We start from the raw sequence: 16752 nt of genomic DNA on the forward strand, positions 1-16752 counted from the left end.
TGGTTATTTTAACTCTGATTTTGATGATTTTTTACAGTTACACTCCTTGACCCTATATGAATACAATGAATGAATTCAATCTTCAATTTAAAATATTTACACTAGTGGATACCACAAAATCTTATATCATGATGATCGATGAAAATTGAGGATTTTGCAAAAGGAATAACATGCAAGCTTTGAGTTCCATTGACAAGGTTTAAACTTTTGAGAAAGGCTTCATAACCTTGAAAACAAAAACTCTTTCATTTTGCATATCCTTACACATTTAATATTTTGTAATAGACTAGTAGTGTACGGATGTTTCTTTATTAGGCTCTTTTTTTCAAGTGTAGATGTAGTACTTCAACGACAAATGTGTTTTAATGTTTTGAAGTAATATTTATGTGGCAATGTGTGGTATGTGCAAATTTAAGAAAAAAAATACATTTTTCTTAACGGGTCATTGCGAGTTATAACGGGTCGGGTGCGTAAAGTGACCCGTTTGCTAGGCCTAGTTTCAGGGTTCCAGAATCGAAACCAAACTGTTTTTCCTTCATTTGGTTCAGTTTCAAACCGAAACCGTTTTGAAACCGCAAAACCAAACCGTTCGGTACAATTTGATTTGGTCCGTGTTTCGATTTCAGTTTTTGGGTTCAAGTGCCCACCCCTAGTGGAGAACAGGATACAATCTAGGGTTTTTTTGGAGAAGGCTGAGTGGAGAAACCGTAATTACCTTTTTAACCCTTGCCAATCCAGGCGCAAATCCAGGAGAAACCCCAATAATTTTCTCCACCGTCACTTGCCAAAATATCTGTTTTCACTGTACCTGGTTTTCTAATAGGCTTATTATATTAGCATTCCACAAAATATTGAATGCACCACACATTAAAATTTAATATTAAATAACTTATTTGCCCTCCTATGCAATGACAATTTTGACCTTATTAGGTTTAAAAAAAAAGTTCTAAATATGCCCCGAATCACTTTTAGCGTATTATTTATCTTCTCAACTATCAAAACCCTCCCACCCTCCATTGTTGAATAAAACCCTAACCAATGAAACTACAAACATGTTGATTGAGAAAAATTGTTTTTGATGAATGGAACACGAAATCAATGTTTCGGAAGCTTCACATGAAATAAGACTTCATATTTTTCATTGTGGAGCCAGCGAGAGTACATTTGTAAAAACAAGGTTTATTTTTTAATGGTATCTAATGGGCATGCAAAACAACCTTGAAAAATACTTGAGCTATGGTATCTAATGGGCATGCAAAGCAACCTTGAAAAATACTTGAGCTAATTCCCCAAGTCATTCCTTACTTTATACAAGCTTACTTGGCCACGAAGCTTAGAACCCCTCACATAAATCACGATCATATTTAAGTTGGTGACGATGAACATGTATCATCAATTAACAGCACTCATACAAATAATTAAGTTCAATCAACTCAGAAGGTATGTATAGAAAGCCGGGATTAGTGTATTCGTCCGTTCCTGATGATAATGGTGAAATCAGCGATGCAAAGCTATTCGGACATAGAGTATTGTGGGGTGAGAATTTGGGTTCGGGGAGTGAGAATTTGGGAGTGTGAGAGGGGTTTCGAGTGGTTGTGAGGGCCCGGCGGTTGAAGAAACTAACTGCGCCATCCCTCCTGCGACAGGTTTTTAACGAACGATGAATCAATCGAGAGGCTCACGGTCGGATTTGGAGGCCGGCGGCAGCCGCTCGGGCGACTTGGACGACGAGTCCTCGTCCAGTCCTTTTCACATTGCCAGAACTAAGGATGCTTCGGTCGAGCGCCTCAAGCGCTGGAGGGTATGCTTTCCAATATAACATTTTGCAGTTTTACAGTCATTTTTATATGTATTTACACATATTGTTTTGTTTCTGCAACTTGTTCTTCATCTCTGTATGTATGGATATGTATATGTTTATGTTGTTTTGCGGGTGTATTTTTGGTCCAGTGTTCTATCTGTTTGTGTATCTCTAATGTCGGTTTTCTGTACCAGATGGTAAATATCTATTAATAGTGTAGTTGCTCCCTCTATTGAATAGATTAGTCTCAATTTTTCAAGAACGGAATACTACTTTCCGAAATTGTGTTAGGTTTAGTATGGCCAGGATTAGAAGTTTAAACCTATAAAGAGTGTTGTACAGTTGAAAGAAAAATTGGAAAATTGTTGGCGAAAAGTTCTACGAGTATCTTTTTGGATATGGGACTCGTTTTTAATAACAAAATCAATAGAATTCGAAATATCTTTTGGGTGCGTAGTTTACATTGTTACTGGAAATCATTTATTTTGTTTTATTTTATTAGGTTATTATACAAAATGATTTCTGAGATTTGCATGATTAATAGAAATAGTCTCTGAGATTGAAAATCAATAGAAATAGTCTCTGAGATTGAAAATCAATAGAAATAGTCTCTGAGATTGTCCACCATCCATGATTTTGGTCATTCCGTTAAAAACGATTTTGGACAATTTTCAAAACTTTGTAACTCAATCGTTTATTAACCAAATTCAACACTTAGTATGTGAAAATGAATATAGGAAAGTGTAAAATAGGATTATACCTATTTGGAAGCCCAATGGTTGCCAAAGATAGCCGAAAAATAGCCTGAAAGGTAACTGGTCCATTGGAAAATTGGAAAACTCGCTGAAAACTGAGTAAACTTTAAACGTTCATAACTTCTTTAATACTCAACCAAATCGAGTGATTCGAAAACGAAAATAATACTTCTTGACGAGAAGAAGAGAATGGTACTTTTTTCGAAGGCTAAATAGTCATGGTTTGGTCGGACAACGGCTCAAAAGTGGCTAATCATTTTCGAGTTAGCCAATTTCAAGCAGTTTTCCGGCCAAACCACGAATATTTAGCCATAAATAAAGATACCATTCTCTTCATCTCATCAAGAAGTATGATTTTTGTTTTTGAATTACTCGATTTCGTTGAGTATTGAAGAAGTTATGAACGTTTAAAGTTTACCCAGTTTTCGGCCAGTTTTCCAGTTTTCCCGCGGGGCAGTCACCTTTCAGACTATTTTCCGGCCATATCCAGCAACCATTGGGCTTTCAAATGGTAGAATCTTGTTCTACACTTTCTTATCTTTATTTTGATATATTATGGGTCTAATTTGGTTAAGAATCGATTGAGTTACGAAGCTTTGAAAATTGCTCAAAGAGTTTTTAATGGAATGACCAAAATCATGGATGGTGGACAATCTCAGAGACCATTTCTATTAATTTTCAATCTCAAAGACCATTTCTAATGCTCATGCAAATTTCAAGGATCATTTTGTATAATAACCCTATTTTATTTGATCTGATCTTTTTTATTGAGGCTTCTGGCTGAATTATGTTTTGTTTTGTTGTAGCAAGCGGCACTTGTGCTGAATGCTTCTCGTCGATTCCGGTACACCTTAGACTTGAAAAAGGAAGAAGAAAAGCAGCAGATACTCAGGAAGATTAGAGCCCATGCACAAGCCATACAAGTAAATCACTTCAAAATAAATGTGTCTTAAGTCACTCATGTACTATCATTTCCCTAGGACATGATTTTTCTGTTTTTTTTTTAATAGACTGCATATCTTTTCAAGGAAGCTGGAGACCAGCAAGCGATTGGTACTTCTTTTTCTTTATTCCATTAATTTTTTTGTAAATATTATCCGCGGAAAAAAAATGTAACATTCTTGTAAACATTCATTTTCGTTGTTTGAAGGGTATTACCCTGTTTGTTGGGTCTAATCCTAGGGCGGTATGGCAATTTGTTTGTCATGTTCTGTTCATTTCCGGTTCATTGTCATTTAGATTGTAGTAGGATTTGTGAGGTTGCATTCTTGTTTCATTTTTTTAGGATTGTGTTTTAGAGATCTCTCTCATTTGCTCCACCATCGTGATGCATAAATCCTGGTGCGGAAACTGTTCTCTGTGGTAGTTCTGGAGTTAACTTGTTGCTTCTTATTTTTAGGAGTCGTTGTGCCAAAACCAAGTTCTACTGGCGATTTTCCAATTGGACAAGAGGAACTAGTTCCTGTGACGAGGGATCATAATTTTGCTGCTCTTCAACAATATGGGGGGGCAAGTCCACCACATAACCTCTTTTGTGATCTGAATTGGTACATCAACACTGTTGCTTATATTTGTTCTGTTGTTTCCTTACATCAGGTCACAGGCTTAGGGGACCTATTGAAAACAAATCTCGACAAGGGAATTCATGGAGATGATGCTGATTTACTAAAACGGAAAAATGCATTTGGGTCGAACACATATCCTTGGAAAAAAGCAAGTTTCTGGGTAAATTTGCTACAGTTGTGAAATTTTGAAGTTTCCATATTGGATATAATAAGAAAAAAGAAGAAGAAAAGTTTGTGCTGTTATAATATTTTTCTGTTTTTCTTTTTCTGTCTGATAGAGATTTCTTTGGGAAGCTTGGCAAGATTTTACTCTGATCATTTTGATGGTAGCTGCAGTGGCTTCTTTAGCGCTGGGTATAAAAACCGAGGTGAGCTGGCATTGGCTTCTTAATAGCTTCATCCTTAATCAGAGTAGGATGTGAAACTTTTAGGACTTTCTTATGAATATTCTGGTTGTTGTAGCATGATTTGTCTTTTCTTAAATAGTGCACCTTTTTGATTGCATGTATTGCGAGGGCCATGGTGTTCATTATTAGAGAAATGACCTCTATCATTACCACAGATATAGCGGTTATATGGTTGCAAATCTGTCATTTTTTGTGGGAATGTTGATGATTTCATAATCATATTTGGAGAAAAGTGTGTTGGTATTCAAAAGAGTTTACTAACTCAATACCAAAATATGTGGGTGATAAGTTTACAAACTCTATCACACCTCTCACTTTCACTCTCAATAAAATTGGACAAAGAAATAGAGAAAGGAGAGAAGCAACAAGCTTTGGTAAAACACTTGGACTTTGATATATGAAAGAAGTAGCAAGCTTGGTGATAACAAACACTTTGAAATATTAGAAGAGTTTACAACTCTTAAAGCTTACAAGCTGAAAATGAGAATGGAAATGGGATTTTGGATGATATGATTTAAGCTTAGCAAGATGGCCTATTTATACAAAACAGAAATTAATAGACAATGCAACAACACTTGCAATGAATGATGGTGTTCCACATCTTTACACCCTTTCAAACACATGCAGCAACTCTGGATAGTTGGCACACACATGTCTTGCATCATTCCAGGTTGTAATCACAACCTTTCGGCTTGCACACAGCAGCTCACATCTCTGCTGTCTTTCAACACACTTTCAGCTAGCACATGGAGGAAACTTTAGTCTTTGTAGTTGTAGCATGAGTGGATACAACCTGTAAAGAAACTAACAGCCATTAGCAAACTTTTACAGCCTGTTTTGAGTTGAATTTCCAACAAAGTGATATCACAAACCCTTGTGAATCTCATTTTATTTATTCATTTTAAATACGAAATTTGTTTACGGTGTTTGTCTTATGCATTCTTTGTAGCTTACAGGGTATAAAGGAGGGATGGTATGATGGGGGCAGCATTGCTTTTGCAGTTCTCCTTGTCATTGTTGTCAAAGGTATTGAGTTAGCATGTTTATTCAATGATGTCTAAAATGTATATATTTGATTGTCATTTTTGTATCCAACATTTTAGTTAATTTGCTTGTAGGGGCTGGTGTGTTGATGTACTAGTCAACTTGCTTTAAATATTAGGCATATATATTATAGATGTCTAACAGTTTTGTTTCTTTCCCTCTCCATATTCAAATAAAATTCTGTGAATATGCTCAGCAAGTTTTGTAATTATTTCCCAAAAACTAATTTGAGTGAAGACTATTCATGGTGGCCAGAATACATCAATTCCACATTTGAGCACATTATTTGACACTAAAGCCTTGAGTTCAAAATTTATTCATCTTTTCTAACTCTCTCTCTTTCTATATATGTGTATATATGTGTGTGTGTGTGTGTGTGTGTGTGTGTGTGTGTGTGTGTGCACCTATATATATATATATATCTGTCATTATTAGAGGGGATGCTATGCATGTCACTCGTAGCCGCATATGGGCTTCTTTCAAATTTGGATGATGTTTAATCATTTATATGTCAATCATGAGCTTATACAAGTTTCTTACTTGAATTCTAAAATAAATGGGAGTTTCTATTAATTTGAAGTGGTACACACTCATCAGTTTTTCCTATATTTTTTACCTGCAGCCGTTAGTGATTACAGACAATCTCTTCAGTTTCAGAATTTAAATGAGCAAAAGAGAAATATACATTTGGAAGTGAGCTTGTGGTTCTCTTAGCCGTCAGTTTATGTGAATTTTATTTCTTCTCGTGTGCCGATATTTAGCTTTGGAGGTAATGTGCAGGTCATTAGAGGTGGTAGACGTGTTGAGGTCTCAATTTATGATCTTCTTGTTGGTGATGTTGTACCCCTTAATATCGGCGATCAGGTATGCGCATTTGTCAGTAAATGTTTCATGTATATTTCGCAATTGCATTCCAATTGAAAAGTTCATTAATATTGTGATTCTATATGTAGGTCCCTGCTGACGGCATTTTAATAACTGGGTACTCACTTGCGATAGATGAGTCGAGTATGACTGGAGAGAGCAAGATTGTGAGCCTCTATTCTCTAGCCTTGTTTGAACAGTGACCATTTATTTTCTGTAAGTCTTATGATGTATATATTTTCCTTTTTTAAGGTTCACAAGGACTCCAAGGACCCATTTCTAATGTCTGGCTGCAAAGTAGCAGATGGAAATGGTACTATGCTGGTAAAGATTCCAATCTCTCTTTTCCTTTTCCCATGATACATATATAGATTCATAATGGTTTTTCTAGAGTCAGTCAATGCAATATCTGAAATCTTTCGGGGTACTGAAACTTGTTTTTCGGAGGCTTGTCTTTATTTGCTGCCCATGTAATTTTGAAATTGAACTGTCAATGTTTTAATATTATTATCATTGTTTCTTTAGGTAACTAGTGTTGGGAGTAATACTGAATGGGGAATGCTCATGGCTAGTATTTCTGAAGATACTGGTGAAGAAACTCCTTTGCAGGTCAGCGAAGAACTTTTAACTTGCATAATTTCATTTGATGCATGGAATTCTGTACTCAAACATATACATCTTTGAATAGGTGCGCTTGAGCGGGGTTGCGACTTACATTGGTATTGTCGGACTCACAGCGGCTTTTCTTTTCTTTATAGTCCTGTTGGTTAGGTATATTCCGATCTTCACTAGTGACCCCTTCTCTATGATAGTGACACTTGATTTATGATAGAGTACTATCACTAGTGACCCCTTCTTGATGACAGTCACACTTGATTTATGATAGAGTACTATAACCTGTGCAGATACTTTACTGGCCATACAAAAGATACAACTGGAAATCCTCAGTTTACCGCTGGAAAGACAAAATTTGGACGTGCCATAGATGGAGCCATTAAAATTGTTACTATTGCAGTATGTCAATAACTCCTGGGTTGTTTTCAGTAAATACTTGTCCGTGATGTTTCGTTGTTTACCTGATTATTCACTTTAAATACAAGCGTTTTTGTGAATTTGATTAATCTGAAAAATGTTTTAGGTCACCATTGTGATAGTTGCTGTTCCTGAAGGGCTCCCTTTAGCTGTTACCTTGACGTAAGTCTGCTCATTGTTTTGTGCTAAACCTGTTTTTTTTTTTTTTTCCTTTTTTAATTTCACTCGTGTGTTACACTGAGTAACCTGCTATGAGAAAAATGATTATTTCGATACTAAGTTTTCTGTACGATGTGTTGTTTTATCTTCTTTTGTAAAAGGATACGTTTTTATTGCACACATTCATCTTTCTACATTCCTCATTCCTTACTTTTCCCCCTTTCATTCTTTGTCTATGACACAGGCTTGCCTACTTGATGAGAAAAATGATGGCAGATAAGGCCTTGGTAAGTCTAATTGTCTTTCAGTTTTATGTCTCCATAGATTTTTAAGTATATGTACTTTTCTTAGGGTTTAAGCATATAATAATTTTGGAACAATGGATCTCTAAATGTAGGTGCGGAGGATATCTGCATGTGAAACCATGGGTTCTGCAACTACAATCTGCAGCGACAAGACTGGAACCTTAACATTAAACCAGGTGGGTATAACTTACACTACAATGGGGTTCTAAATGGAGTTCTAAATGCCCAGTTTCTCTTTCATTGTAAAATATACGACGGTCGAGGTGTTGAGGTCTCATCAACTAGGCTAATTCAGATGAAGTTAGTTTGAGGGTTCAAATCAGCTTAAGTGTTGTCTCACTAAGAGAAAATTATAGTCAATTGGTGTGGGTGTTGCGAGATTAAAAAATGGTGGTGGACGTGAGCAGAACAAATGTTATGGACATTTTTTTCTAATTGTCTCTCTTGCTCTCTCTCCCTCTCATTCTTTTGTTAATGAGTGATATTTTTTTTTCTAATTGTCTCTCTTGCTAATGAGTGATATTTTTCTCTACATTTCTTCGGGTATAGATGACTGTTGTTGAGGCTTTTACGGGTGAGAGGAAAATCGTTCTCTCTGGCGATAAGCCAGACTTGTCTCCAATGCTGTCATCTTTGCTTATTGAAGGCATCGCATTCAATACAAATGGCAGTGTTTATACGCCTGAGGTATGCTTAAAGTATTTGTGTTGCTTTCTTGGTAAGATTTTTAAGCAGAATATTGAGTGGTGAAGGCTTAGGTTCGGTAAGGTTGTAATTTGCTTTTCTTCCCTTTTGTAGACTGGCGGTGATATAGAGGTTTCTGGATCACCAACTGAAAAGGCAATTCTGCAATTGGGAATCAAGGTTCTTTCATTTGGTTTTCCAATTCATGTATCTTGCTACTGCTCATGGGTGACTTCATCCCTTGAACTCACCACTAATTATTGATAACTTGTTTGCAGCTCGGAATGAATTTTGATGCCATAAGGTCTGAGTCTTCACTTCTTCACGTGTTCCAATTCAACTCAGAGAAAAAACGAGGCGGTGCTGCAGTTAAATTGGTAGGGAACTTAAGAATCTTACCTTGCCACACTAAGAGTTCTTGATTATATGGTTATATTATGCGGATCTTAAGAAAATACATTTTGAATTTTGTTTTAGTAGTTATGTATTCATTATTGTGTTTTATTTACTGGTTGCAACAAACATGTCAGTAATCTGGATGATTTTAATATTATACGTTCTCTTTTGTAAAATGTCTTCATATATCAGTTACAGTACATGGGGAAGAATATTAGTATTCATTGTGGATAACTTCTTTTGCATTCAAGGGAGCTGCAAGTAATAATTGATTGCGTTTTTCTATCTGTACAGCCAAATTCCGAAGTTCATATACACTGGAAAGGGGCTGCTGAAATAGTCTTGGCCTGTTGTACAAAGTACCTGGATCCATATGACAAGTTGGTAGCTATGGATGATGAGAAGGTAGGAGAAAACTTTGGCTTTTACGTGATAAAATGATAGTTAATTTCTGCATCTCCTTTAGTGAAACACTTGTATAATACAGTCTATTTTTTCTTCCTATTAATTTAGTCATTCCTTTCCAGCTTGAGATGATTTTAACACCCTTTAAATTTTTTGTGATCGTGCAAGACATTATAACCTTCTTTTAAGCTTAACGACAAAATTTGAACTTGTACAAATTATCCCTAATTATCAATTGTACGACTCTTGTTCCTAATTATTTCCTTACTACTTTTGTGTTCCTTTTATGGTGACTTTGAACTTTGGAAGTTTTTGTCTAATATTTCATTTTAATGAAATATGCCTTTGTCTGCAGTCAAAAATTTTCAGGAAATCAATTGAGGATATGGCAGCTCGCAGTTTGCGTTGTGTTGCCATTGCTTATAGACCACATGAATTGGAAGATGTTCCAACTGATGGACAACTATCTGAGTGGGCATTGCCTGATGATGACCTTGTCTTGCTTGCTATTGTTGGTATAGAGGTAGTGCGTTCATAAATTTAGATATTGTATTGCTAACTTAGATGAGGAGCATGTAACATTTAACATCCTCTGTTCTAAGCTGATATGTTACTTCTTTTGGCACCTTCCAGATTTGCATTCACTTGTAGTTTGTTTAAACCTTTTTAGAGAATTGAAAAAATTGCAGGATCCTTGTCGGCCTGGGGTGGGAGATGCAGTGCGACTATGCCAAAAAGCTGGTGTTAAGGTATTATTTAGTAACATCTATTTGAATGGTCTTCTGGATTTTTGATCTTCATAAAAAGGGTGTTTATTTTCGGATTAAGGGTGTTTATTAGGCCAGAGAGAACAGAAAGGGTTCAGTCCCAATTTGTGGAAAGCCCAAAGATTCTATGCTAATAAGTTCAGCTGTCAACTTGAATCAATTGCTTGTTTATTGTGCAACAATGGTAGATCAACTTGCCTATTTGTTTTTCATAGGGCTGTCCTATGTATGTTTATTTATGATATTGTTTTGTAGGTTTTTTATTTCCAGCCTCCACTTGCTCCCTCAGTTCCTTGCTCTTAAAAATTGTATCATTATTTTGAGTTTTATACACTTGGTCTAAATGCAGTTGTTTTTGCACTTGGTCTAAATAGTTAGGTTCAGGTACATATCTGTATCTGTAGTTTAGTCGTACAGTAACTGTAAATCAGAAGAATCAATTTCATTTATAAAGAAATTTGGTACTGTTTAAATATTCTTTTCATAAATTATTTTCTGGGTATCATTTTAAATATTGTTTGGAGAAAGTGAACAACTGGATGTTGTATCTTAAATTCTCCTTCCAATCTGAGAATTTTGTAGGTGCGCATGGTCACGGGTGACAATGTTCAAACTGCGAAAGCAATTGCTATGCAATGTGGCATACTTGCTCCAGATTCAGATGCTACCGAGCCAACTCTCATTGAAGGAAAAGATTTCCGTGAACTTTCAGATAAGCAGAGAGAAGATTGTGCTGAAAAGATTTCGGTATGATCTGAGTAATTGGATATCTACTTGTATTTAATTACATATTGTTTCTGGTGACATGTTTCGATGATTGAAGTGTGAACACCAGATTTGAGGAAAATTGGTTCTTTTTTTGTGTAATCTGCAGGTGATGGGGCGGTCTTCCCCCAATGACAAGCTTCTGCTTGTGGAAGCATTGAGGAGAAGGGGTCATGTTGTTGCTGTAACCGGAGATGGTGCTAATGATGCTCCTGCACTGCGTAAGGTTTGTCAAATGTTTTAACTTCAGTTTTTGTTTGTTGTCTTTTTTGATTTTATTATAGCAGCCTAATGTGTTTGAATACCTGCACTAGTTTTGTAGCGGGTCATTTTTTGTCCCTTTTAGCTGTAGTGTTAAATGAGTTTATGTTTTGATGGTTTTTTTCTTTTGGAAATAATCCACATACGAGTTCAGGCGGACATTGGTCTTGCAATGGGTATTCAAGGGACTGAAGTTGCCAAAGAGAGTTCAGATATCATTATCTTGGACGATAATTTTGCTTCAGTTGTGAAGGTTAGTAACTGTATGAACATTTTGCAGTTTTTCTTAGTAATTTCATTGTCTATTGTATTGTAGCACTCTGTTCTATCTCTCTGTTCATAACTCCTTTAATAGACATGTTGTCTAGTGCTTTAATTAATCAGTAACATAAACACAAGCTCATTCTTCTAACTGGACTGTAACAAAAGTTCATTCGGTAAATTCCATCCAACGGATGATACATACTTTTAATTAATTTATTACTTTGTTCACTCTCAGTTCTCACTTCTAATTTTTCTTGCATCCCCTTCACCCTTCACCCTTCAGTGAATAGGATAGTACTCAGTGTGCATATATGGTGTCCAGATGTGTAACCGACTTTTCCACATTAGGCTCGCATACACTGAATTTTGCTTTTTGTTTAGTCATACAATTGCAGCGAAATAGCATATAGAGTGCATTGTCAAGAATATTGCTTCTATAAATTGATTCACTGCTAGACGAAAATGGCAAACAACTGCGAACATCAGTGACCTATTCATCCTCAGTACCACAGCGTCACTGAAAGAAATTAATGCCAGAAAACATGAGAATTTGAAAAAGATTGAGATTATAACTGATTAGCCCATCAAAGCAATTTTATGGTGGTTTAGAACTAGAAATCTTTGGTTTTCTGCTTAGGTAGAAAAGGCATGACAAGTCATGTTGTGAAAATGGTTTTACTATTTCTAGAACCATCCAAGAAATCATTCGTCTTAGCCTTCCAATCTGGTCTCTTTGATTTGGGAACCATTTACACCTAGAACATAAATCTAACAGAAATCTAACAGAAAATATGTTGAGATAGAGAAGTGGAAAGCAAAAAGTGGGAAAGAATAAAAAGTTGATTAAACAAAAAAAGCAGTTGTTTAGGGAGTGTCAGCATGGTGACAAACTGACCGTATGTGTATCTATCTTGGTCTGTTTTTTCATTATTATTTCAAGTGCCGATCCAGAAACCCAAATTTGCAAATCTTTAACAGTGTTTTGTTTATCTAATGGTTGTAGGTTGTTAGATGGGGTCGATCTGTATATGCAAATATTCAGACATTCATCCAATTCCAGCTTACAGTCAATGTTGGAGCACTAATTATAAATGTCGTGGCAGCCATTTCAACTGGTGATGTTCCACTAAATGCTGTTCAGGTTCTGATCTCTCTCTCTCTCTCTCTCTCTCTCTCTCTCTCTCTCTCTCTCTCTCTCTCTCTCTCTCTCTCTCTCTCTCTCTCTATATATATATATATATATATATATTTCTGTATCTGTATCTATAAATGTTTTAAAAAACTAGCCTCGTGGCGCCCCTAGGGCGCCTTTGAGGCTGGGCGCCAAGGCTAATGCCTTTGTTTTGCTGGAGTGGGCAAAAGGCTTCGCCAGAGCCGCCTAGGCATTGGAAGGCGTCGCCAAAGCCACCTAGGCGTGCCTCAGGGTTTTTTTTTTTTTCAAACTTCCAAACCCAAATTTTTAGTAGGATTTTAACTGTCTCATACCTCTTTTCTTGCACTATCCTCTCTCTGCCTTCTTTTTTTTTTTATATATATAATGGATGTGTGGGCTGTCTGCGTGCATTGTTATATATGTGCTCATTGTGATTTTCATCCTCTATTATATATATATAATATGTATATATATAATATGTATATATATGTGTGTATATATATTTATAATATATGTGTGTGCTCAGGGTGATTATTGATTAATAATTTTTTTTTTAATATAATAAATGTGTATGCTCAATGTATATATTAAAAAATTTAGGTCTCGTGAGGCGAAGCCTCACGCCTCAAGCCTAGGCCGGGCTATCCCTCGGATTTCTCACCCACACCTCACGCTTTTAATACATAATTTCGTGTATATATAGATTTTCTATATATACAGGGGTTTAGGGTTTAGGGATAGCCCGACCTAGGTGTGAGGCAAAGCCTTACGAGACCTTAAATAATAGGGGACTGCTGAGAAAAACAGAGGAAACATGGACTCTTGGGGTTTTAAAAATAAAAGAAAAATAGACTTGGCCAAAACGAATTCGTTTTGGGCTAAGTCATTTAAAAAAAAAAAAAAATTAAAAACTTGGTCAAAACGACGTCGTTTTGGACCAAGTCTTTAAAAAAACCAAAAATCCCTCTTCTTCTTTGCGGTCATCTTGCTCGTGAAGACGTTGCACACCCTACAACCCTAAACCCAGATGGCAGAGCCTGAAAACAGAGCATTAGACTTTGATTTTGGGTCGCGGATGGATCTGGGAACGCCCGCCAACCGCCTTTAGGCGCGCGTCAGCCACCTAGTCTCACCTCAACCACGCCTTAGAGAGTTTTCGCCCACTCCCACTAGGCAGAGGCGTTATCACTCCCACCCCGCCTTTTAAAACATTGATGCGCGCACACACACACACATATATCTTTCGCCTCCATGTGTACACCTGTGGATGCCTATCTTGTGCTTGGTGCAGCTTCTGTGGGTGAATCTTATCGTGGATACTCTTGGAGCTGTAGCATTGGGTACGGAGCCACCTACAGATCACTTGATGGACAGAACCCCTGTTGGTCGAAGGTAAGATTTCTGTGATGATGGCTTCTTTTTACAAAACAAAAAATAAAATAAAATCGCTTATATCACCAAATATGCTATCTTAATCTTTGTTAGTCACCTAAAGTTTCTGAAAACCTGTGAGCATTTTGTTTTAGTTGATTTAACATTATCATCTCTTCCTCTTTTTTTATTTATTATTTTGTCATGCTGTTTTGGATAAAGTTCTTGTTTTTGTAGTGCACCGGATCTCTACCCTGAAAAGGGATGCAAGGGAACAAGACTTGATCTTTTCTATGACAAACATAGTTACAATATTTTGTGTCAAAGTGTGTTTCTGTTAGGTTTCCTTTTTACCGGTTTCAATTAGCTTTCAAGTCCTTGTCAACAAGTCACTTTAACAATGCTTACCATAGCCATATATATTTACATGGAGGAACAAATTCTGAAATTGAAAGGTATCGGTGGGATTGCGAGAGAAATTTCCAACTCTTTTTTACTGTGTTTTTGTGCACAGAATCTAAAAGTACAGTTTTATTGTTTTGAATGTGCTTGCCTTCTTCTTGGCCCATATTGTTGGATATTTCATGTCATTAAGCAGACTATTTGCTTTTGGGATGGTTATAGTAATGAACCTATGGTACAATGTTTTACAGAGAGCCACTTATAACAAATATAATGTGGAGGAACTTGTTGGTTCAGGTACATGCGTTTATTAAGTTTATGTAAATTGAAGTATTGGTGCCCTATAACGTGTATTGTCGTGCTACATACTCTACATTGTCGTTTGTATATTTGATATATTATTCTTGAACTACAGGCTTTCTACCAAGTCAGTGCCCTACTTGTCATCAACTTCCGAGGAATAAGTATACTGAAGCTGCATGGTCCCAATGCTACCACAGTGAAGAATACTCTGATATTCAATACATTTGTCCTATGTCAAGTAAGTCATAGCTGGTTAATATTAAGTGGTCTACGTTTGTTGTATTTTTTCTGGTGTCCTTTGTCAAGTAAGTCTAAGCCTCTTACTTCGAGTTTTCCTATTAAGTTTTGCACTAAGTTGCTACTAAAGTGGATTTGTCGAAAATATATGCAACATGTCAGTTCAAATCTAATGGAATATTGTATGCATTTCTAGTGTTGTTTACCAATTGGTTGAGGATGAAGCTGCTAGGGTTTATTCGTATGTATTTTTAGGCATGATTTATCAAAAGGATGTCTTTAATAAGTGTAATGTTTAACTGAAAACGTCCTTAATATGTGTAATGTTCAACTTGCAGGTTTTCAATCTATTCAATGCTCGAAAGCCCGACAAGTACAATATATTCCAAGGGACAACCAAGAACTTCCTTTTTATGGGAATAGTAACAGTAACTCTCGTACTTCAGGTGATACTTTAGTGCTTTTGTTTGTTTGTTTTTTTATTTTTCATGTGGCTGTGGTGAAAGTCTGCATTTGTTTACACCTGGCTTTGCTTTTCTTTAGATTATCATCGTCACGTTCCTTGGGAAGTTCACTAAAACAAAACCCCTTACTGGGGATCTTTGGCTGATTTCAGCTGTAATAGCTTTTACCAGGTGAGTTGGTGAAGATATGTTTAAAGTTCGACTGACGTTACGATGATATTTATTATTTGTCCCAATCGAACCTATGATTATGCCATGTTTTGTAATATAAATAGAACACTCTGGAGTGTTTAGTTTTCTTCTGTTGATTGACACAAGTCTTCTTCCTTACAGTTGGCCTGTCGATATTGCAAGCGAGCGAGTCCAAACCTCTTTGAACGCCTTCACATAACATGACATCTTCCATCTGTTGAACCAGTTGATTTGGGGTTTTATAGTTTGACTTGTTTTGGAATGAACTGATTATACCTGTACTCGCATTGTCTTTCAAACTTATCTCTATGAAATCTTTGTCATCCTGAGAACCAAAAGATCAAATAAACACAAGACAGCACAGCAGAAATTATATATATACTAAAAGATTTATATGAACTTTTGTTAAATTTTTAAATGGAAGATTCAATTTTGTAAGCTACTATTAAGAACAGTACACTTTTTTGAATTAGGTCGGATGACTATTATTCTACGTTAGCATGAATAAGCTTAAATACCAAATTTACCCTGATCTATCCAATCTCTTTATTTAGGCTTATCTTTTTGTTAAGTTTGCAATAATGGGGCTTTTAGATCCAGATCCAAAAACGTAGAGGGTTTTTAGGAGTGAGTTCAGTTATCTAATTATATGTTTTTATTTCTTTTATACTCATTTTATATTTTCTAAAAATATTAAAAATCAATTAAAATCTTCTAATATTATGCATTTTCCAACTCTAAAAGAATATATTTAATATCTTATAACAAAAAAACTAATATACTAAAATAAATTTATCTGCAAAACATTCTACCCTAACTCAAGTAACAAATATATGAATGTATATAATATACCTATACGTGAGATATGAAACCTAATTAAAGGGTAGAAAAAAACATAACATACCTACAAGTAAGACACATTAATCTGTGACAGGTTGATTATAAAAAAAGAATCTGTCATATAGGTAGATAAATATAATTAACCTGTGATATAGGTCGATTATAAAAATTAAAAATAAAATCTATAAATGAGGTTTAAAGTAGGAGGAAGAACGAGAAATAACAAAAAGATAAATAAAAAGAAATAAGCAAAGAGATAATTGGAAAGAAATTTGATTTTTATAATAAATCTTATCATTGAACAAATAAATATTGA

The 16752-nt window shown here is 35.7% G+C and overlaps 1 protein-coding gene across 1 annotated transcript; it reads left to right on the plus strand.

Moving 5' to 3' along the window:
* Positions 1-3498: 3498 nt before the first annotated feature.
* Positions 3499-16068, plus strand: LOC137736050 (calcium-transporting ATPase 8, plasma membrane-type-like). The gene is made up of 34 exons (XM_068475391.1): positions 3499-3518; positions 3585-3609; positions 3707-3779; positions 3956-4065; positions 4153-4281; positions 4400-4489; positions 5485-5554; positions 6195-6265; positions 6353-6436; positions 6526-6603; positions 6689-6760; positions 6962-7045; positions 7125-7207; positions 7342-7450; positions 7575-7630; positions 7872-7914; positions 8025-8108; positions 8482-8619; positions 8731-8796; positions 8895-8993; positions 9307-9417; positions 9773-9940; positions 10107-10166; positions 10767-10931; positions 11059-11170; positions 11360-11463; positions 12478-12615; positions 13919-14019; positions 14652-14697; positions 14816-14941; positions 15279-15386; positions 15484-15575; positions 15738-15918; positions 16019-16068. Exons 1-33 carry the CDS (start codon positions 3499-3501, stop codon positions 15793-15795), a joined length of 2973 nt encoding a protein of 990 aa, XP_068331492.1. The 3' UTR covers positions 15796-15918; positions 16019-16068.
* The last annotated feature ends 684 nt before the right edge of the window (positions 16069-16752 follow it).

Source organism: Pyrus communis, chromosome 6 (genome assembly GCF_963583255.1).
Source record: "Pyrus communis chromosome 6, drPyrComm1.1, whole genome shotgun sequence".
Classification (NCBI taxonomy): Eukaryota; Viridiplantae; Streptophyta; class Magnoliopsida; order Rosales; family Rosaceae; genus Pyrus; species Pyrus communis.

Excerpts from the sequence above, each read along its gene's own strand:
- LOC137736050 (XM_068475391.1), top strand. The coding sequence starts at position 3,499 with ATGTGTCTTAAGTCACTCAT. Across the intron at positions 8,994-9,306 it reads GCGGTGCTGCAGTTAAATTG|CCAAATTCCGAAGTTCATAT; the intron begins GTAGGGAACTTA and ends CTATCTGTACAG. Across the intron at positions 14,942-15,278 it reads ATACATTTGTCCTATGTCAA|GTTTTCAATCTATTCAATGC; the intron begins GTAAGTCATAGC and ends TTCAACTTGCAG.